Raw genomic sequence first — 22829 nt, 5'->3', positions numbered from 1 at the left:
ACTGGTGCACGGATGTGACAATGTATCTGTGCATTTTATATGTGTATGACTTAGCCCTTCAACATGTGCTTTGTTACATGGACAATACTCAAGGGACATTAGGTTACAATCAGATAGGCAAGAATAAAACTCATATTTAGACAATTATTCTGTACTGAATGATTTATCATTGCCAGACAAATGGCAATGTCACTGTTTGAAGGGAACCTCTTCTCATTAACTGAACATAATGTCAGATCCACACTGCTTTCCACCTACCTTATATGAAGCAGAAGAAACCTTCTCTGTCGCCAACTTACCCAATTAAAAGCAGAACCATGCAGACAATGACAAATCCAACTGTGTACTTCAGAGCGTTTTTCACTTGCTGCATTAAAAGAAAAAAACAGTCCGTTTTGGGCAAGTGGGGAATCATATTATTCACTGTGTGCAAAAGGAAGGGCTAATACTCAGATTAGCTGGACCACAGTGATTGAGAGCTACATAGAGTGAGACTTGAGTTCATCTAGTTTAACCTGGCAGAGATAACACATCACTTGTTCTGCTATTCAAGGTGCTTTTAAAGTTACAATACAAAAGACATGACTCTCTGAGAGAAAATGTCTCCATCAGCTGAAAACTGACAAAGAAAGGAAAAAAGACACAATGAGATAGCTGGCATTTGGTACATGACTTATATAGATAGACAGATATATATATATATCTATACACATAGAAATACAGGACATTGTTTGGATGACATGCAGTCAGCAGAAAATTGTATCATGTCATTTCTGTGCTCATGTCAATTCATTACCATTTTGGATAGCGGAATACAGGATATCAGATATTCTCCATGGTAAATCATTACTGACATCAAGCTTGTACTTCCTTAAAGTTAAAGTTTGATTAAGTTAAAAACTCAATTAATAATAAACTAGAAAAGCACTCGGTGAGCGCAAATAAATAAATCAATAACCCGATCATGCATTTAAAAATTCCTGGATCCAGATGGTGAACCGGATCATCATCATTAAAATGTTCCAAATTGTACTTGCTATCTTTATTCACCAACCACGAAAAGTAAATCGAAGTTGGTGTATTTTTTAAATCCATAAATTAGGTTTTCAATGTTAACATTTAATATTTTTTCATCTTTCATCACTGGGATTTTAACTGAATTATTTCAGCACATTTTTCCCATTTGCATATTAGTCAGCTGTACCTGAATGAATACTATGGCTGGCCAAGCAGCCCCTGGTGATGTGTGCAAGAAGAGCAAAGTCTTACCGAGCATTTGTTTACGTTGTCGTCATCCCTTTCTTCATAGTAGAAATAAACAAAAGGGATCCACAGGAAGACGCAGAACAATATGATGGAGTAAAGAGCTGAACGCAAAAGGAAAGAAAGCAAAGACTTAGTCACAGAGCTGGAGGTGCAAAGATAGAGAACTAAATTACAATCACCCCTTCTGAGCATACAGAATATTTCCAGTAGCTATAAGTATTTTAATGAGTACTGAAAACTGATATAACAGTCAGATATTAAACTTGCCCGTCCATCCAAGTCAGGTTTGCTATGATACAAATGACAGATGTTTTAAAACAAACCCCTTTGGTTTCCCATTTTGACTAATGCAAAAAGAAATATGGGGGGAAAAAATGGAAAAAAAATCCCGATGATGTTGAGCTATATTCCGGGACATGCATCAAACAGCAGAGGGAAAGTGAACATTTAATCATGATCTTACTGTACAGTAAGCTTTTAGTTGCATTCCTACAGGAATTAGGATCCCATTAAAGACAAGTGGGTCACTGTGTATGATGTAAATGAAAACTCAGCTAATCAGTTCTATTCTTGGAAAAACAAACAAACTCTGTCGAGACAATTGGTATACAGCTTTATGTTGGAGCCAAGCCAATACATAAGATTTGCCGAGACTGAACAGCAAATTCAAGCTAAAATCATCCATGATTTATTCAAATGTCAATATTTCGAGGTTGACAAAATTGGTTGTTTTTGCCTGGAGTAGTAAGTTAATCATTATTGGATAATGCAACAACAAACAAAAAATGCTCTACATAATAAAGCTACTTTCTGTTATTGATTCCTGATCTATTCAAAGAGGGACTAGACAACCATTTCCCAAATAAATTCAATGAGTGCATGTAGGTGGACAAAAAACACACGCAAAATGAAAGCACTTGCAGTGTATTTATAAGACGGATGTTTCAACTGCTGCTTCTTCTTTACAAATGGCGATTTTAAAAAAGGGCACACAGAAAGCCACTGATTTATTTAAAAAGCCTAGAGGTATTTTGCCTTGTTGCTGAAGCGTCTTATGGTACAACACTTTGAAATACAGAGTGGTCCAAAGAAATGTGTAAATGGACAGAGGATGGAGATTGCAAGGACAAGCTTTTAAACGTAAGGTTATCAAAGATCACAAAAAGCTATTTTTGCTCTAAAAAGGAAATGGATGACTAACTTACAGGCCAGTATTCCCCCTGTAAAGCTGAAGACACTTATTTATCCAATATTGCACTGGAATACATCTGGTGGAAGTGCAGAAGTGTATACAGGAAAAGAGGTTAGCTCTGGGGCATTGAGAGGACAGAAGAGAGTAAACAGGAGTAAAGGGAGATGAGACGCAAGGCAAAGGTAGAGATAGCAAAAGCCAAACAGCAGGCATGCGTTGACCTATATGCCAGGTTAGATAGTAAAGAGGGAGAGAAGGAGCTGTACAGGCAGGCCAGACAGAGAGCCAGAGATGGGAAGGAGCATGATAGAGTGATTAAGGATAGAGATGGCAAGGTGTTGACAGAGGTCAGTAGTGTGCGAGAAAGATGGAAGAAATATTTTGAGGAATTAATGAATGAAGAAAATGAGAGAGAACAAAGGATAGTAGAAGCACCTGTTGTGGACCAGGAAGTCCCAAAGATTAGCATGAGTGAAGTTAGAAAGGCAATGAAGAGGATGAAACAGGGGAAGGTCGTTGGCCCGGATGGCATACCAATGGAAGTATGGAAGTGTCTAGGACAGGTGACTGTAGAGTTTTTAATGGGACTGTTTAATACAATTAAAATAAGAAGATGCCAGAGGAATGGAGAAGTGTGCTGGTTCCCATTTTCAAGAAGAATGGAGACATTCAGAGTTGTGGAAACCTTCCTAAATTGTCTGTCTTATATTGCCAACCCCTGCTATAAAGGGATAAAGCTAATGAGTCACACTGTGAAGCTGTAGGAAAAAGTGGTTGAAGCGAGACCAACGACAGAAGTAAGTATTTGTGAGCAGCAGCAGCTGAGCCCCTTTTTGTTTGCCATGTTGATGGATAGACTAACAGGTGGGGTGAGACAGGAAGCCCCTTTAAATATGTTTGCAGATGACATTGTGGTCTGCAGTGAGAGCAGGAAGCAGGTAGAGGATAATTTAGAGAAGTGGAGGTATGCTCTAGAAAAGAGGAATGAAGGTGAGCAGAAGTAAGACAGAGTACATGTCTGTAAATGAGAAGGTCCCAGGGTGAACAGTGAAGTTACAAGTAATAGACATAAAGAAGGTAGAGGACTTCAAGTACCTAGGGTCAACAGTGCAGAGAGATGGAGAATGTGGAAAGGAAGTGAAGAATTCTAGGCGGGCTGGAATGGGGAGGAAAGTACCTGGTGTGCCATGTGATAGGAGAGTGTCAGCGAGGATGAAGGGAAAGGTCTACATGACAGTGGTGAGGACAGCCATGATGTACGGCTGAGAGACAGTGGCCCTGAGGAAAAGACAGGAGGCGGAGCTCGAAGTGGCAGAGATGAAGATGCTGAGGTTCTTCTTGGGAGTGACCAGTTTGGATAGGTTAGAGATGGAGATAAGGTCAGAGAGACCAGACTTCGATGCTTTGGACATGTCCAAAGAGATCGGGACCATATCGGAAGAAGGATGTTGAGGATGGAACTTCCAGAGAACAGGGCCAGAGGTCGACCCAGGAGAAGATACATGAATGCAGTGAGGGAGGACATGAGTGGCTGGTGTTGGGGAGGACGATGCAAAGGACAGGGTGAAGTGGAAAAGTTGATTCGCTGTGGCGACCCCCGAAAGGACAAGCCGAAAGTACAGTAGTAGTACACTGCACAATGCAAAGATGTGACATTGAAAAATTACATTTACTTGACCTGCGTATGATCTTAGTTTTTAAATGCAGTTACCATAAAGCCAGCAGGTCTGAACTACAGTTAAATTTCTTAACACTACTAGAAACCTTCAACACAAACACTTATTAATCAATAAAAGGCTGAACATTAACAGTGGAGAAGCACAAGGTCGCCCAATCCCACAGATTCTGTATGGCAGTGCTGATTACAAAAACATGCTTCACGATTTATTCAAATATTAATATATAATAACATTTTGAAAATGTCAATGTAAGTTAAAAATCTAGAAAAGTCTACCTATTATTAAATGAGTAATATTAACTGTCATCACACCTGAATACATCAGTCTTTCATGCTCAAGAGAATTAAACTGGAAATGGCTGTAAGCCTGTAATTATTATATGTGTGAAGAGACAAACGGACAGCACTACTAAAAATGGCAATGCAGAAAATACAAATTCAAAGATAAGATTTGTGATGAAGCTGGGTGAACCATACTTATGGAACTTGGTCTCCACCTACTGGCAAATAAAATAGTAATTCTCCTCAAAGCTCAGTCTGTTTCTGATCAAATATTATAGTGCAAAAGTCTATGCAACCAAATATAAATGTACACCAGTATGACTTGTCTCAGCACACTCCTTTACTGTGATATCCACACTGGAGAAAAATAATCATATAGAAATGCATCATGCGACACCATCATTTTATTCCAAATATATGATCTTATGAATTTTTGTGATGTAAAAATCACAAATACATGGCTCTGACAAACCATCCAAATCAACAGTCACAACAGATCTATAAGAAGATCCTTCTATTCCACACGCACTCCCAGAGCTTTTATCATTTTCGTACATATTTTAGGTAAGAAGAAAAATCTTTATTGATCATCAATATACCACTAAAACAACCTTTTTTCTCAACAGTCTGCTTTATTCAAAGAAGGAAGATGCACTGATATCTCCTCTGATCTGTGCTGGTGGTGGCAATGGTCTCATATTTGAATGTTGGACGGAGCTAAAAGTTCAGAAATTTAGCACATGTGCTGGTAAGACATTTGGGATATAGTCATTGGTTGGCAGAGTATTAAGGTAGACAGCGAAAGATACATAGTTATGTCCAACACCAACTTACCCAGTGATTTAAATAAATACGTCATGAGAATGAAATTGTAAATGATTCTCTTAAAGTTTTGTAATTCATTAGGTTTCATCTCTTCATGAACAAGCACAGACCTGACTATAGGCCTGCTTAAATTGGCCATGCCTTCTTCCTAGGATTTGTCTGTCACGCCATCAAACATGAGAATCCTTTGCTTAAAGACATATTCTGTGTTTGAGCAGGTGTTTCCTCAGGTTACAGAATATCAAGTCATTACTGTGTGATCGGGATCCAATTTTGAGCATGGCCACAACTGCAGGAATGAAGTACAGTCCAACACTCCCTATTTTCTCTAGTCTACCACCTGAGATACTTTTCCACCTAAATTAATGTTATCATGAGGTGCTTCATGACGTTCAACAACTTTAGCAAGTACTATGAAAAATATGAAAGTTCACAATGTGACTTGTGTTTTACTGTCCATTTCTAATCAGCCTTAATAATGATGCATTTCTTGAGTGACATTGCTAAACATTTAACATGATTTTAAGACAGTTTAGCCAATAAACAGTTTAAATCACTAATAGGACAGTCCTGCATCCAAGACTAAGCCTACATAATTACTTAATTTTCCTATGGACCCTTAAATGCTTGCCTCATGTCCATAGCCATTGAAAGGCTTGTCTTCCCTTCCATTTGACATTTCTGAACAGACGGTACATAGCAATGTTGCTGACAGGCACTTAAAGGCAGCATCTGCCAGGAAATATCTGATTGAATGTCTGCAGCATGACTGCATATTCCACTGGTAAATACAAATCATGTCATTCCTTAAAATGACAATCATGAAGAAATCTCAGCAGCATTATTAGAGTCGAGTCGGGAATTATCAGCAAAATACTTCAACTCATGCTCCCATAAACTGAACCTTATGTAGAAACCCATGGGTCTGGATCAGTCCTCTCATATCAAAAGAATTAAGCAGAATATGTCCAAACCTACCAGTGACTCACCACAGTGTGCCACAATTTGAAAACAAATCGTCAGTGAAATAAGATATAAGATATATGTGTTGATTAAATATTTAGAAATAAACTTCTCCAAACTGACGAAAGTACCACAACAGTTGCAGCTCGCGGTTGTAACAAGGCTTGAAATGCTTGCAGACATTGTAAAGAAACCATTGGGTTTGTCATTAGATAATTTATTTTGAAGAGAAAATAAAGAGAAATTAATTCAGTAGGGCAGCAACAAAAGAAAAGATTAAGATTTAATATTTTCTATGAAAGTTCAAACATCTGCTCTTGACAACACAGAAAACTATATAACAAAATCTTCAATTTATATAATAAAAATAAATGGGAGCTGAAAGAATACATAAGGAAATTTAGGTTTATTTGTAAGTAATTTACTACAATAGAATTAGCGGGGCAGAATATGTTCTTTATTCCTATGCTACAGAAAACAGCAGACATGCTATGAACAGACACTAATTTCCAGGGATTAGTCCAGATTTGTAGGAGCTGCATTTAAAGTCCTGTTTCCCAGGTGGAAGAGTGGGGGTGAATAGAAAGAGTAAGCAGCAAGTAGTTTATTTATCAGTAATTTTAGTCATTGTCAGTTGGTCAGTAAATAATGCCTGACCAAGTTCCTTTTTTTTTCTAAATAAATATAAAAGGTGAAGAAAGACAACTCTGAAAACAGACCATTATTAGAACTCTGTTTCCCAGCTAAACAAACAATATGGGAGCATATGTACCGGTAGTCCTCCTTATTAGCTCACAAAAATAATATGCATTTGTGAGATAGCCTTTTCCTCCATCCTTGTAGTCAACCTGTCTGCCTGGTCATCATCATAAGCTTCCGCTGTGAGGATAGCCCATTCAGTTTTTTCATAATGTACAAAGAGCAAAACACAAGCAACATACAGTATAGAGCAGCATTCTTATACTGTATACTTATATATGTATGGATAAATTATGTCATTACTGCAATATAACAGTGTTAATTATTTTTTATGTAACAAAAACTGCAAAGACAAAACTATCAAAGTGTTGACAAAAAGCCTGAACCCTAAGTATGCATTATTAAAAATAAATGCATTCTAAATTTGGTGACAAAATCTGAGTAAATGTGCTCGTCACTGTCCATCACCAAGACATAGACCTTCTCTGTGTGAAGGTCAACCATTCAACTGAGATCCACCAGTAACTTGATTAGAATATTGCAGGAGAACCATAAAAATACAAGCCACACCCAGCCAATAGCATTTCAGTATAATTTATAAACCACAGTAACTGCAATCGATGACTGGCAGCTCAAGTCGATTAATGCATGCTGCCTGCTACCTGACAGATTCTGATCATTTTAATGGACATTTTTCTATCCATCCATTCACAGTATCAGATCAGAAAACAGCTGAACCAAACTCAAATAGAAATAGATTAAATGTTCGACAGTATAGGGCTGCAGTACTGGGTTACTGTCATTCTCCCCCTCTGTGTCCATTCTTTACTTTAATCAGCTAAAAATGAATAACAGTCCAGACTTGATTACAGTGTTGAAAATCAATCAACGGTTTCTGTTTTTAATCAACTACCATCATTACACCAATCATCATTATTCAATAAACCCTTCTATATTATCTTACAGTTGAAAGTTTAATACTATTGCAACCCAAGCCAGCTAATATTTACAGGAAAAAACTTGTATTTTTATATTTATATAAGTTGCCACATAGACAAGAATCAATATAATACACTTACTGTAATATCCATACAGCACGGTGTCTTCAATTTGGGCCCTCGTCTCATTGCTTGCCGCCCAATCCTGGATGGTACCCAAAAATCAAACATGATAAAAATTAGAATGTAGTCAAAGAAGAAATTGCACAAGAATAAACATCACTGGGAACTGGCTCAGTACGATTAAAGCTCATAAATAAATAAATAAAAAGACTATGGAATACAACATGCCAACACATGAAGTATGGGGAATTATCTGGTTAATGTATCAGACATTGTCAACACTTCTTTGTTCAATATCCTCATGAACTGAATGGAACCTGTTGCGAGCCAGACCGCTCTTGGAGAACACAAACCCCTGTTAAGGCAACATAGTTTCGCAATGATGTCACTGCACCTAAAAGCATTCACCCATGACATTCATAACTACTTCACCATGAAAACCAACACCTAGAATCAGATTGGTGTCATTCTTAGTTTGACAGTAAATTAAGAAAAAAAAACAATACTTTACTTTTTGGACTCGCGCTCAATGAATCAGCAAATATAGCACATCCACTTTGATATTAGTTAAAAGTCTTTATCATTATTATTTCTCATTCCACAGAGGAAAGTAGATTTATATGAGAACAATGCATTCATTCTAACTTATGTCTGTTGCAGCTTTCCATCAGCAGAGTGATCACACAAACACTTACCTTTCTCACAGTCCTCTCTTCTCCATTTATGCATGAATACATTTAAACAACTATCTTTCTTCTCAGTGCCGTCCATAACCACAGAAACTGAGGTGCAGCTGTGTGCGCTCACACATGCGCTGTACAACTGGGACAGGATTTCCTCTTGTACCTCATTATTTGAAACGATTATATATTTATTAACCATAAACCTGTTAATTCACAAACAAATAACTATAACATCTAGCAGCATGTTAGGTTGGGTCTATTTGCATGCCACAAGTTTGTGGGCTTTTAACTCTACTTTTAAAGTACAGATTATAAATTATTCTGCAAATATTACTGTAAGTACCTAATAAGAAAAAATATAATGAGTATATTTTTTTATGGGGTTTAAAGGGTTGACACTTTAAAAAATAAAATAGCAGTCGATCAGTTCTGTTTCATCAAAAGCATTTTCTTTTGTATTATGCAGCCAAAAGAAAGTACTGACGTATTTTGTATTAATTTTATTCACACTAAATTGTAAAACAAATACAACCTCAAGTTGTCAAAGAAGTACCAAAGACACAGCAACAAATAATCTGCTGCTTAATGATGAATCATTCCACACTTCACAAAATATCTGAGTACGTGAAAACTCAAGGAAAGAACGAAAACAAACTAATTTGTAGACTGCACAAAAACAAGTTACACTTTGTAGCATCAAAATAAAATTACGAAGCAGCTTTAAAAGTTACCTCAAGAAAAATCGTTGCTAGGAGATGAGATACTAACCTTATAGGTGCCATTGGAGTACTTCATGAAGGAAACAAGGAATATGTCCACTGGCAGAAGAGCAGACGTTATCAAAGCAATGGCCAGTGCACATATCGCTGTGATGGTTGAAACAACTTCACTCTCCTGTCGACTTTGAAATTTTCGAATATAGATCCAACAGAAAACAAGGATGCCCTAAACAAAGAAAACAATAAAACATTTTAACACATGGATAAATCTAGAATGATTGGGAACCTGCAAAAATTGGGAATGTGAAGAGCAAACAGTAATTAGTCGAATGAGATATATCAAAATAACTACCAAAAAGGTCACAGTTACATCCGAGAATTTATACAGCAATCAGTACAAGAAATTAAACTTTTATTTTTACATTTCTGATTACCTGTATCCCCAGAAAGATTATATAAATACAATTAAAACCCAAAAGAACAATAATAAACTAGGAATGAATACAAAAACACCAGGATATTGATACTCAAAACAAATTATTTACACAGCAAGTAGGAAACTATAGACAGCGTTCCCTGACAGCACTGTCAAAAAAACAAGTACAGGTAATAGAATTAATTGACAACATGAACCTTTTTTTTTTTTTTTTTATGTATTCTGTTGCTGTTCAACTTGAAAACAAACAGAGGGATTGTTGAATTAAAAAGCAAGGAGCTCAGACAGAGAACAAAGGGAAGCTTCACAATGACGAGGTCATATTCCCAGGCACACAAGCAGGAGGAAGTGGGAGCTCTGCTGAAACCAGTCTTGCTCAAGGGCTGTCATTCACCGGCAGGATCAATTAAAAGCCTGCAGCCTGAAGCTTCTGGTTGCTCGTGTAGTCAGGTAATAAAGGTTTGTTCAAATAGAAGCTGCGCTAGTGGTGGATAGAGAAATTGCAATTTATTTATTATTCTGGACCACATTGTAACCACGTGACTCTAAATGACAGTTTAGAATGAGTGTTAAACTTGGCAGAGGATTACCGGACATCATCTAACCACCTGCAAAACACTCATTTATCTCTAAACCAAAGGAAACAAATGCGTAGCAACATTTACCACCGGGACAGAAAATGTAACGTGTAGCGAAAATCCATTGCTTTTTAACTGATTATCGATAATATTTGAAAAGAGCCTTCTAAGAATGCAAACCAAGTTGAAAGATTGATTTAAATAGATTAACAGACAACAGCCTGTTAAATGTTCCACGGCTAATGTTAGCCTAAACTAATCCGGAGCCGACACTGGCATTAATAGACTGAAGCCATGTCGTGCTGAGGGATCTCAAACCTGCAGTGTGGCGCTGTGCCACCCGAAAAGGCCATTTTCAGAACGAATTATTTACTTACCAAGAGTATAAGGGTGAAAATAGACCATCCGAGCACAGACTCGGAGAGCAGCGGCTGGGTCGCCATCTTCATTTCCTGTAATAACAAACCCACGTGATTCCGGTGACGTAGCTGCGGAGGAACGCCGCGTCGTGACTGGAGTGTGTAGAATTTATGAACGTCATTTGTCTTGAGCTAAATTGGGAGTCTTGGGTCATCAATTAAACACGTTTGTGAAATATGATATTGTATTCTCCGTGTGTCCTGTTATTTGTGCCTGAATCTGAGTATAACACTTAAACCGCAGGTCAGAATCTTTGAAGGTATAGCAACGGTACAAATGTTTGCACTTTTCAAACTTTGCTGAAAAGTAAAAGTAGGTCACGGCAAATTAGGGTGCAGTGCATCAATGCGGTCTTTCCTATGTCCAGAGCAAATCGGTGGGGTAATAATTGCTATCAATTATCTGCTGCAGCAGCCCACGCCAGCAGACAGACAGTCTTTGGTGCTAAATGCTGTCCCTCAGCGACTCAACTGACCTAAAAATCCACCACTATTACACATAATGCACCTACCTGAGCTCAGCCAGTATTGTATTCTGGGTAATTTTCTACACTAATGAGCCAAAAGCAAAGTTCCAATTTAGTACAGCTGTCTGACCAGTTTCTCACTGGAATAGAGCCGTATCATGGATGCTGCTTTCTATGCATTAAGTGTATTATCCTACATTTATTTTTATTACAATACTTCTTACTACCTGCTATTATTACTACATACAGTACTTCCATTGCATACTTCCTTCAACAAAAGCCTTTCAATATAATAGAAATCAGTAGATATTCATAGCATGTCCTTGTTTATATTTCACAGTTCTTGTTTGAAATATAGGAATGTGTTCGTAGCAATAGCACACACTTTCAAAACAAAAGGTTTTACTGTTCAGAGTTAAGAGCTTCTGTTTCATTCAGAAACAAAACTTATGCAGCAGTAGATTTATATAAAACGTTCCAGTTTTTATCTGTTGTGCAATTTTTTTGTTTAATTGTTTTGTGCATGAAGAGATCCATTCACAATACCAGACACACTTGTCTTTTTTGATCTCTTATCCAATAAATTTTCCAGACCCTGTGATATTTCAGTTTTAATTCTACCATGCATTTCACACTTTCCATTGCATGATGACAGAAGAAGTCCTCTCCATTTATGGATTATATTGCCGCTTAATTAAAAGAGTAAGTGTGTGCAGCCATGCACCATGTGTGGAATTATTGAGATGAAAATATAGAATTATCTAGATCTCGGAGCGGTAGCTGTAGAGTTTTTAAAGGGTTTGTTTAATACAATCATAGAGGTGAAGAAGACACCAGAAGAATGGGGGAGAAGCTTACTGGTGCCCATTCAAGAAGAAGGGAGACATACAGAGTCGTGGAAACTATAGGGGGATAAAGCTAATTCATCATACGATGAAGTTAGGGGGAAAGGTGGTTGAAGTCAGGCTAAGGACAGAAGTAAGTATTTGTGAGCAGCAGTATGGCTTTATGCGGAGGAAGAGTACCACAGACGTTATGTTTGAATTGAGGCCAGCAATGTAGAAGTACAAGGGAAGTTCAGAAGGAGCTGCATTGTGTCTTTGTAGATCTAGAGAAAGCCTATGACAGGGTGCCCAGAGAGGAACTGTGGTAATGCATGAGGAAGTCTGGAGTGGCACAGAAGTATGTCAGAGAAGTCCAGGACATGTATGGCAGTTGTACGACAGCAGTGAGTGAAATGTACAGTAGGAGTGACGGGAGGAGTTTAGGGTAGAAGTGGGATTCCACCAGGGATCAGCTCTGGAACTGCCAGGGTACAGGGCTAGAGGTCGACCCAGGAGAAGATTCATGGACGTAGTGAGGGAGGACAGGAGAGTGGCTGGTGTTGGGGAGGACGATGCAAAGGACAGGGTGAAGTGGAGAATGTCGATTTGCTGTGGCGATCCCTCAAGGGACAAGCTGATAGTACAGTAGTAGAGATGAATATATATATACAATGTAAATATATTTACAATTACATAGATGCTCCAGGTTTTGCATGTGGAAATAATAACCCTTCGTATTGAATTGGAGGAAATGTGTTGATTAATTGGAATGAGGAACATTCTCTTCAGTCAGTTTGTCATTGCTCATTTGGATGGTACAAATTCAACTAACTATAATCACTAAGCCTATATTTTATCTTCATTTACAGTATGCCCTCAGCTTTAAAAAATTTAATTAAACTAATGTAAGTTCTTGAGCACCCATAATTTACTTGCAGAGAGAAGGTAGATCGACTTAAAACATATGACCTTTCAAAAGTCCTTAGATCAAGCAGCTTGGCCACGTGCCCTAATGAAACTATTAATCGCCAGAGTAGCAGGGGTAAAAAAATAAAAAAATAGTTAAGACTACCTACCACCCTACCGAGGTAGCACTGTGAACACGGAGAATAACTAATTTAACACTATGTGGTGTCGACCACCGTAAACAGTTTTCTCCTCTGCAAGGGCACCATCAAAAGCACGGGATTGCATTTTATCCACCCATTAGTGTTATGTGCCCTGAACAAATATCCAAAAGGGCCCACCATTATGTTTTGTTCACCCAAAAGGAAAATTAGTTTGCACTTTATCATGTTTTGTTCACCTAAAGGGCACCTTAGAACATACTTCATCACACTTTGTGCACTTGAAGGGGATATTTTAGGGCAGTTTGTCTTGTTTTATCTACCAAAAAGGCAATCAAGGGGACACTTTTGTATCTTTTATTTTCAAATATGGGGAATTTGTTGACTGTATTTCAGTGGAAAGAACCAGTGAAAATGCATTCTCGCTCAGAAAAAGGTGTGGAAATATTCTGTCAGTCAGGAAACAGTTGCGTGATAAGATTACATATTTGTTTTGTGCATGTCTCTGTCTGTTGTTTTAATCTGAAAATGAAGTAAAAAGTTTATCCTGTCATTAAATAACAAAACGACTACTGCATGTGTTCTTTTGTCAGAAACTGTAATTATTGCAGTACATTAAGTTCTGTGGTGATTAGCTAATATCTATTGTCAAGAGAAAAAGAAACTTTGTTAATTGATAACTGCTTCTCGATAAGTAAATTCATTTACCCACAAATACCAATCATTTCATGATTTCAGCTTTTCAAATGTGTGGATTAGCTATTCTGCTTATAAATTGTTGGTGTGACAAACAAAATCATTCCAGTCTTTTAATTGCAAAGATATCATCACGCACCAAATGATGAACTGAAAACCAAACTGGCACATTGATCAATGATCAAAATAATTATATTTATATTGCAATTCTAAAATGAGCATGTTTAAAAGAGATGAAAGAAAGCCCATAGGAATTAGGGTCATTCTCCCTAAAACTGACTTTGATGATTCTGATTTAGTACTTTCATCAGAAAGATTAGGATCACTCTGTCTACTCTCAGGTCTAATGTTCAAAACAAGTTTCAACCCTCTGAATGTTTGAGTTGTTATCAAAGAGAGCCAGTTTATCACAACTATCCCAATGATGTTTCCACCAAGTAGTTTCCTTTCATTAGCTTTCAATAGATGCATCAGTTGATGATCATATATTTCAAGAATACCCCACAGAATTGTAGCTGCAGGCCAAACTGGCAGGTTATTGTATCGTTTAAATTATTTGTCTTTGTCTGCATACTGGAAGCTTTCAGGTCCAGGTGAGCTCTCAGAGATGATGAATGAAACGACTTAATAGCTTCTGTGATTTTTATGAGCACATGAAAGGTACACATCAGTGGTCGTGTCTGTGTACAGTTTACTGACGCAAAGTAAGCTGCCTTTGTCTGGTGTTTTGCCATAACAATCTGGTAAATGATCCTTTAAAAGGAACAGGTGTCTTGCCTTTAAACCCTTCAACAAAGATGAATTGAATCAGAGTGCAGTGATTAGCCTGTTCACATTCAAGTCAAATGACTGTTTGCACTAAACAATAGTGTGTGCTAAGGTTATGTGTGTATGCTCTTGGGCCTGCAGAAACATATACCCACATGCCCAAACAAAAACACACAATTCATTTGTCGTACACGGCCGTTGAGTGATTTAGTGCACTTAAGGGGAGCAGAAAGAATTCATTCAACACTGCATTGTTGTCTTATAATGTAGGCATATACAGTATTATCTCATTACGTGCATATGTACTACACACTTTATGGTAAACACAGCTCATGGAGTTAGCTTCAAGAGCACAGAAAAGAGAGCAACTCATATTCCTGAAGCATTGAATTATTGCTGTATTTTAATTCTGATCCTCAAACCTAGATTAGACTAGATTGAAGCATGTGATGATGGTCAAAACAGACTGACACACCTCTTATGTTAACCACATTTGAGTACCAGTAATGTGATTTAGTGAATTAATCAGATCAATTTCATATTGAATAAACATTGAGAAAACGGTGAAGATTAAATAGATCAGAAAGCGGCACATTGACTCTTGTGCATTTGAAACTCCACAACATTCTGCAGCTGCTGTGTCAATTAGACATAATTTTGTGTGGATCCTATTTCCAGATCATGAATCCAATCACTGAGAGCAGTTCCAGCCTGATCAATACACTGTACATGTGTGCCATAGATCAAAACACCTGCTTCAAAACAGAAGCTACATATATATATACACATACAGGAGTGGAGATCTGGTCACATAACGTTTGCTGATTCTGGTTCAGTGCGTATTGAGCATTTATGTACAGTATATGCATGTACTGTATGCTATGCATCAACCAGTAGAGGAAAAAGAAGCTCGGCACGAATAAGTGAATCAAATTGAATCAAGTGCTTTGTGGTTAAAAAAAAAAGAAAAATGTCAGGCATGATTTTATAATGCTATACTGCACAGGAGAAGCATGGTGGTGCAGTGAGTAGAGCTGTTGCCTCACAGCAGGAAGGTTCTAGGTTCAATTGAACTTCTTGCTTTTCTATGCTGTGAGTTTGCATGTTCTCTGCGTGGGTTCTCTCCGAGTTCTCCAGCTTCCTCCCTTCCTCTCATCCTGAAGGAGAAGAATAAATGAATACTGCACATCGTGTGTACCAATGTATGTTTTAGCAATAAATATGTTTATGATGATACCCTAATTTTTGTTTTGAGTGTGTTTATGTACTGGCAGTGCATAAATCATTCACCTGAACAACTTGTTTCTCCTTAAACAACACTTTTCCATCAAGTATTTCGGAGGCCTTGAAATGTCTGGGTGTACTGTAAAGGTAATATTACGTGTCTCCGTATTGATTTGTATCTCTAACGTGCAGCCACGTATTTGCTTTTATTTTGCATAAGTTGCTTTCTCATTGCATCAGCTTCTCTTGTTTAGGACATGCTGCTTCTACTATTAGCTGGGAACACTCAGCCAGAGTGATGGTGAAGGCTTTATGATAGTGAGACGTTGTCGGGGTCAGATTGATGTTTCGCAGCAAGACGCTGTCAGTAAATAACAAAACTGTGTGTCATTCTGGCCAATGTTTGTAGGAGCCACACTTTCAAATGCAGCTTTGAATTGTATTGAACAAATAGCTCATTCCAAGTGCTTGTGGAATATGAATAATATGTATCTGACAATTTATGCTAGGCGAGGCTTAGTTTAGTTTTCCCCCCTCCCATCTGTAAGAAGGTTGCGCAGCATCAGGGCCAGAACCACCAGGTTCAAAAACAGTTTCTTCCCTGATGCTGTGAGAGTTATGAACAGTGAATAACTCTGAGGTGGACTATCAGGGCACAACTACTGCTGCCTTGTCGTACTCATTTCACTCCGTTGGATGATGCTATTCGGGTATCTGTGCAATAAATAATGTGTACATATTTTGAGAGAGAAAAAAAAAAGGTTTGCACCAAATGACTGTCTGTTAAATGATTGTGTGTTACTTGCCTCGATCTGGGACCTGAGTACTATTTTTCGTTCCTTTCATGTGAGTGGGGGAGTGACAATAAAACTTTCTTGATTCTTGATTCTTGATTCTTTAAGTTTTGTGATAAAGTGAATAGACAAATGTTACCATGATGATGATGATGATGTATATATTTATTAGATAGAATGCTAGCGTACAAGTACAGTCACACAGTAGAATGTATTACAGTACGAATAAAGTCAAACATCCTGTCTAAGAGGAGCATTTCAAAAAAGCCCCTGGGGTCTTGTTTCCGTTGAAAGTCCATGATGCGACACTGAAGATACCAGCCTTTTTTTTTTCGTTTAGAGTGGATAATAATACTTGATTTAACATAAGGTATAAGTAATTTACATGTGATTGCAATTCTTTTATTATCTGAATTAAATCAAAATTTCAAGGAAACATCAAACATGTTCAAATCACTGTTGGATGTTGGCAATGGGTTAGAGGTGTATTTTAATAGTTGACATAAATATTATCACCAACACAAAAACACTCAGGCTTAATATAAATAATTTAGGGATCAAACTGACATCTCAACATGTGCTAAAAATGCTCTTTGTTTTTCTGAACAATACATGTTCACAGAAATGTTTTTCTTAAAGAGCATTCTCTGTGATTAAAGGCTGGAATACTTTTTGAGTCGTGTCAAGAGGATGCCAAACATGAAATGAAATACTTTTATTAATCATCATCTGCGGACACACACAATGAAGTCGAATTCTCACCCTAGAACAACGGGCCTCTTGAAACAACCACACACTAATACGTGTATCAAAGGGCCCTAGCACACGGCGAGGGAGGAGGGTGCACCTGGAGCCGTTAGCAGGGACGGTGCCTTGCTCAAGGGCACCTCGGCAGTGCTCTGGAGGCAGACTGGCCCCTCTCCAGTCACCAGCCCACACTCCACATTACACCAGAGCTGGGACTCGTACCGGGGAAACAGTGGACTTGTCCGCTTCCCAGCCCAGGGCCCAAACCACTGAGCCACTGCCGGTAAATGTAATTAGTTGAGATAAGGTTTAGTATGACCATCTGTTTCATGTGATATGTCCCCATGTCTCCATTGTTTTCTGACTTCTCAGTGTGAACTGTCTATGCAGACTAAAATGTCAAGATAATTTACTGCAGGTCAACTATTTCAAGCATATATCTGTTTTTAAAGGGGGAAAAAATCTTTGCAGTTTAAGTTATACAATTATTTTCTATAATCAAAGTCAGAAAATGTGAATGAAGAGTAATAAGTACAGGAAGCAATACTGGATGCCAAATTGCAGCTGCCAGAAAAAAAAAAATACAATTGCATTTCATGCCAGTAAAACAAATCAAAAGCAGTATGTCTCATGAAAAATATCGCTCAGGTTACTGTTTGGTTTGTTCTCGTACCTCGCTGAACACTTTTAATTGGAGCTTCTGAAGAAATATCCTGAAAACTTTTGACAGGCTGTGATTAAGTGGATTTTAAGTTAAAAAACAAACAACAACTTGAAATTCAAGCTGCCTAATTGTAAAATTGCTCTCCCTTTTTTCCTGCAGTTTTGGCCAACAATAACCAAACACTTTACCTTTACCCATGAGACCAACGGCACTGCTGCCAGTGGTGGAATTCCAAAGAAAAATAGTAAACATCATATGTTGGATGTGAATCAAAGTGTATTTATCTCATCAGCAGAAAGTAAAGGTTTCAAATATTTGGTACTAGTATTAATGAGCTACAGTTAGAAATCAAGACTTGACAAAAAAACAAGAAAAATTAAGCTTGTTTTCCTGTCCAAGGTATGTTTGTTCTTGAACAACCCTGGCCTCCAGGGTGTTTTCAAGCCTCCTGTTTGCTTTGGGGACCTTGGAGTTTGTAAGATGTCATTAACTTTAGTGTGTTTGGAACATTTACCTTGGTGCACCAAGTGGTAGCTTGCATTAGCTTTCTGTTTTGCACTGAATCACTATTTTGTTGCGGCAAAGGCATAACAAACTGTGTGACGGGTTGAAGATGCAGTCCCAAAATACTCATCTATGTTTACTGTTACTTTAGTACCATTTATTCAATTTATTACAAAAACATATTGATTGAATTCACATTGAATTTAATTGTCCACAACAATGGTTGTCAACCCATTATTGCTATAAAAAGACATTCCTTAACTGCTAGTGAAATGAAGTAAGAGCATGAATCCAGTCCTAAACCAATGACCACTGGTTTGATACTGATGCTTGGACAGTAAGCATGGCAGATGGAAAGGCAGACAATTTGCAAAATAATTATATTCATTACGGTAACATTCACATTAATATCATGTCACCACCCCTGCTTCTTTCATGCAAACTATGTCAGATACAATTTTATGTAATTCCAATAGCAGGAAAAAAAAAATCACCAAAGCAGTAATTGGTTCAAATTCTTCTTCCACACTTAGGACAATGCAACCGCAACAAAAGCAAAGACGGTAATGAGTCCATAATGATCAGCAAAGAAATAAAACCATCTGCTTCCTTTCTGTCTTCAGGTGTCCTCTAATCCATTTGCTCTTTCGTTCTTTCAGCTGAAAAGCACGGCTGTATTTATGTGAGTCCCTGCAGTGAATGGGTGGGCGCTGTGAAATCATCTGTCCAAACAGATATGTGTGGAGCCTGAACACCTGTTTCTGTGGGCTCGGTGCTGTCGGTGCGCAGTTCCTACAAAAACTTTTGGGGGACAAAGGACCTGCTCTTTAATCTTCAACTATAGTTTTCAGCAACATCTCCAGTATTTTGAAAAATAGAAAGATATGGAAAGACCTTTTTTTTTTTTTTTTTTTTACAGGAGCACACCTCAAGTGAGTTTATGATTGGTGAGGAGTAAACAGTCTGAGAGATTTCACCCTGCAATTTGAAAATCTCCACATAGAGTAAAGTGAATTCTATGAAAGTTGTTGCCATCATATGGGAGTATAGTATTGCAACATGGGCGTCTTGTTTCTAAAATAGAGTTAGGAATGTTAGGAGTATAGCTGTTGCATCAGGCCTGCCTGTACAGCTGAGAGCTCACTTAATTCTGTGTAATCACCCATATGCTGAAAATACCCGAATGTCGCTATCGCTCACATTAAGATTGTAATTTATACAGCTGATTTTTATTTTATTTTTATATATATATACATATATAAATATCTCATCGAGATGAAATTTGTTTAAAAGAATTGAAAATATGCCCCCCCCCCCCCTCCAGTTTTTGGAACAATTTAATGAGATGATAATACATTATATTATGTTCGTCTCAAGCGCCTACCTCAGATAAGCATGGAGTTTGGTCGAGCCCCGTAGGGCATTTATTTCTAACGTGAACGCTGCCGGTGTGTGATCTCCTTAAGTCTCTGTCGTTGCATCTCAGTAAGAATGACAGAGTGGGAGGGCCACTGTGCAACTAATAAGGACCCGCGATCCAGCCGGCGATCCCACCGTGACTTTAATTTACAAGTCCTGGAATCCGGAATCGAGACTGATCGTTATCGCTCATGGATTAAGCTTTTTTCTCCCACTCTTTTTTTTTAAATTTATTTCTGCCTTAGAGGAAAGTTTATCAGCAACTGTAAGTACTTATTGACCACATTTATGTCACAGAAAAAATAGTATTAGCGTGTTAATCTGTAGAAAACTCTATATCGGACATTCTTTGCATCTTTTGTCGCTTGGAGTTAAATCGTCTTTTTTTTTTGTGCATGACTTTGATGTGTGTTACTTGCTTCTGTTTACTTCTCATTCATCAACGCTTTGCTGCACTGAATACGCGCCGTATTGCATCTCTCGTTATAAACTAAGGACGACTGACGCCGCATGAATATGAACCGGGTTATCCTGTAATTAACCAACAAATAAAAAGCACCCAGCCAATCAGCGGTTGCGCAGAGAAACACGCTCCTTTTGATTTTACAGCGTTAGTCTGCAGGGAAGTTATTGATCCGAATCGGATGATGGGCAGACAACTTATCCGAATGTTTGACGCCGTGTGTCTCCCGTACGTGATAATAACCGGTAAAAACAGATAAAAGCAGTGAGAGATGGAGCAGCGGACGTGCTTGTCCGTGTGGTCTGATCAGAATAATGCAGTTTAAAGATGTGGAACAATTGTGACTGCAAGCCCTTGGTGGTTTGCATTTCGCAGAAATGACAGGGATGCCATTACGCATTCAATCCGAGAAGCAACGTGACACCTCTGTAGTGCTGCCCAGTCGGCCCATGCATGGTTGTAGTAGTTTGTAACCCGGCACGGTCACTTCATCTCCATGCGCCATGCTGTCAAACTTTGTGATCCAGCGGGAGAAGGCGCAAATGTCGTCAGTGTGCATGCGCGTAATCAAAGGGGGGGGAGAAAACTTTTATCCTCAGGGTTTTTTGTTTGTTTGATTTCCTCCCATAAAGGATTCTGTTAAAGAGGAGATACTTGTGAATAATAGTGTTGGTCACACTTTGTTCTTAGAAATCGAGTTTCTTTGGTGAATTGTGGTCTGTGGCGCGTCACTCTCAGCTCTGGGTTCAGACTGGAGAAAATGCTGGAAATAGAATAATGCGCCCCAGGTAGGAAGGAAATAGTCTTCTTGACAGGATTGCAGCTGTGCTGTCAAAACTGCATTAGTGAGGAATGATTTGCCTTTCTTTTGAGCCAACAAAGAAAGGGATCCAACTAGTGATGTTTTAAGATAATAATAATAACAAACCAAAGTAGATTAAAACATTCATTTATTCACTGTCACACCTGTGAGTCTTTGAGTTCTCACTTTTCTTTTCACCTGCTTTGAAAGTCCAAAATATTTCATGTTCAGTGATCGTCACTCGTCTGATTTTCCCTGCAAAGCAATGCAAAGCAAGCTGAAAGTGTTTTGTTTGAGTTGGACAAGTATTTGAATGTATTGACTTAACTTTGGACCAGCCTCTCACCATCCGGGATGACTCTGTCCCCCAAACAATGTCATGCTGTCTTTGCAGTTTGGCATCTATGGACTTTCTTGTAAACTGAAGGGCTCCATGTTTGATCCTTGTACATGATGTCCTTGATCAAGACGCATGCTGACAGCTTACAGATCAAAACGCGACAGAGAGTTAATAGAGCACAGAAATAAAGATCAAGGCACTGGCTTTGTGACTAAAACCAGAGTACAGTCGTAGGAAGAGAGAAGCCAAAACTCATGTACTGTCTGTGTTTTTAATTTCTGATAGAAATCTGGAATCAATCATAACTTTTTTTTTCTTTTCTTACAACACTTTTATTCTTAATATATTGACTGCATTAGCACAGTCCCTCAGCTAATTCAAGACGATAAACACGCAGACGAATGACTTACACACTCTCTCCTGAAGCTGCCAGGCTTGCATGATAACAACGGAAACCTTAACATAAACACAGACTCCAGAGTATAATCATTTAGTGGCACTGGAGTCATCATCCATTCATCGCTGTAAAAGCAGGTGCTCCTGAAAACTAACGAACAAAGGACAGCGAGGCGCTTTCTGCAGGTCAAACAAGTCAATGTAAATAGAGAAAGAGGCTTTACGGATGTGTTGGGACATGCAGGGGGGGGGGGGGGGTGGGGGGGGGTTAGATATGACTTACAGTCAGAAGAAACCGCATAAACCTTTTTAGTGGATGTATCCAATTGACAAGTCACGCATAGAAGAAGACAATTGAATACTGAAATATGGTCGCTGGCACATATAAATACTTTCCTCGGTGAACAGAAACCGGTTTGTTTCAGTGCTGAATTTGCTGTTCAAATCAGGCTAAACATCAGATTAGTAGATTTACTTCAGATTCAGGCACATTGTTATTTTCTTAGTTTCATCCATTAGTGGTGCCTTTGTGTTTTATTCATTGTGTTCATTTTGAACAAATATAATGATTGAACTGTTTGTTTGTTAATAAATAAATAAAAATGTGTTTCCTTGCAGGCTTTCAAGTGGTCTGCTTTCTCGTGTAGGAACCATGATGCGCTTGTTGAAATGGGCAGCTTTCCTTTGGACTGTAAATGCCATTCCTTACACTTCCGGAATGGCAGTGAGCGAACAAACAAGTGAGTGTTGTCCTCAGTTTTCGTCTTCAGTACCATTTTGAAAAATGTTTCAGCATAATAGTCCAGGATGTGCTTCTGTTAAATATTCAGTTTTCAAAATAGCATTTTATCAA

General features: G+C 38.2%; 2 protein-coding genes across 2 annotated transcripts in view; one reads left to right on the top strand and one right to left on the bottom strand.

Annotated features, from left to right (window-relative positions):
- The window catches only part of lmbrd1 (LMBR1 domain containing 1), a 37111-nt gene extending 26283 nt beyond the window's left edge, over nt 1-10828 (bottom strand). Inside the window, exons 1-5 of the mRNA XM_068741380.1 lie at nt 10760-10828; nt 9418-9594; nt 7985-8048; nt 1270-1367; nt 300-367 (exon numbers count right to left, since the gene is read on the bottom strand). Of these exons, the coding sequence (XP_068597481.1) occupies nt 300-367; nt 1270-1367; nt 7985-8048; nt 9418-9594; nt 10760-10825 (473 nt within the window). The 5' untranslated portion in view covers nt 10826-10828. The remainder of the gene's footprint in view (nt 1-299; nt 368-1269; nt 1368-7984; nt 8049-9417; nt 9595-10759) is intronic.
- Nucleotides 10829-22628: 11800 nt separating this feature from the next.
- col19a1 (collagen type XIX alpha 1 chain) overlaps nt 22629-22829 on the top strand; it is a 79445-nt gene continuing 79244 nt past the window's right edge. Inside the window, exon 1 of the mRNA XM_068741175.1 lies at nt 22629-22716. Coding sequence (XP_068597276.1) covers nt 22629-22716 — 88 coding nt within the window. The remainder of the gene's footprint in view (nt 22717-22829) is intronic.

Source organism: Brachionichthys hirsutus, chromosome 7 (genome assembly GCF_040956055.1).
Source record: "Brachionichthys hirsutus isolate HB-005 chromosome 7, CSIRO-AGI_Bhir_v1, whole genome shotgun sequence".
In the NCBI taxonomy this organism is placed as follows: Eukaryota; Metazoa; Chordata; class Actinopteri; order Lophiiformes; family Brachionichthyidae; genus Brachionichthys; species Brachionichthys hirsutus.
The sequence above is the reverse complement of the archived record's forward strand: the minus strand, read 5'-3'. Positions and strand labels throughout refer to the sequence as shown.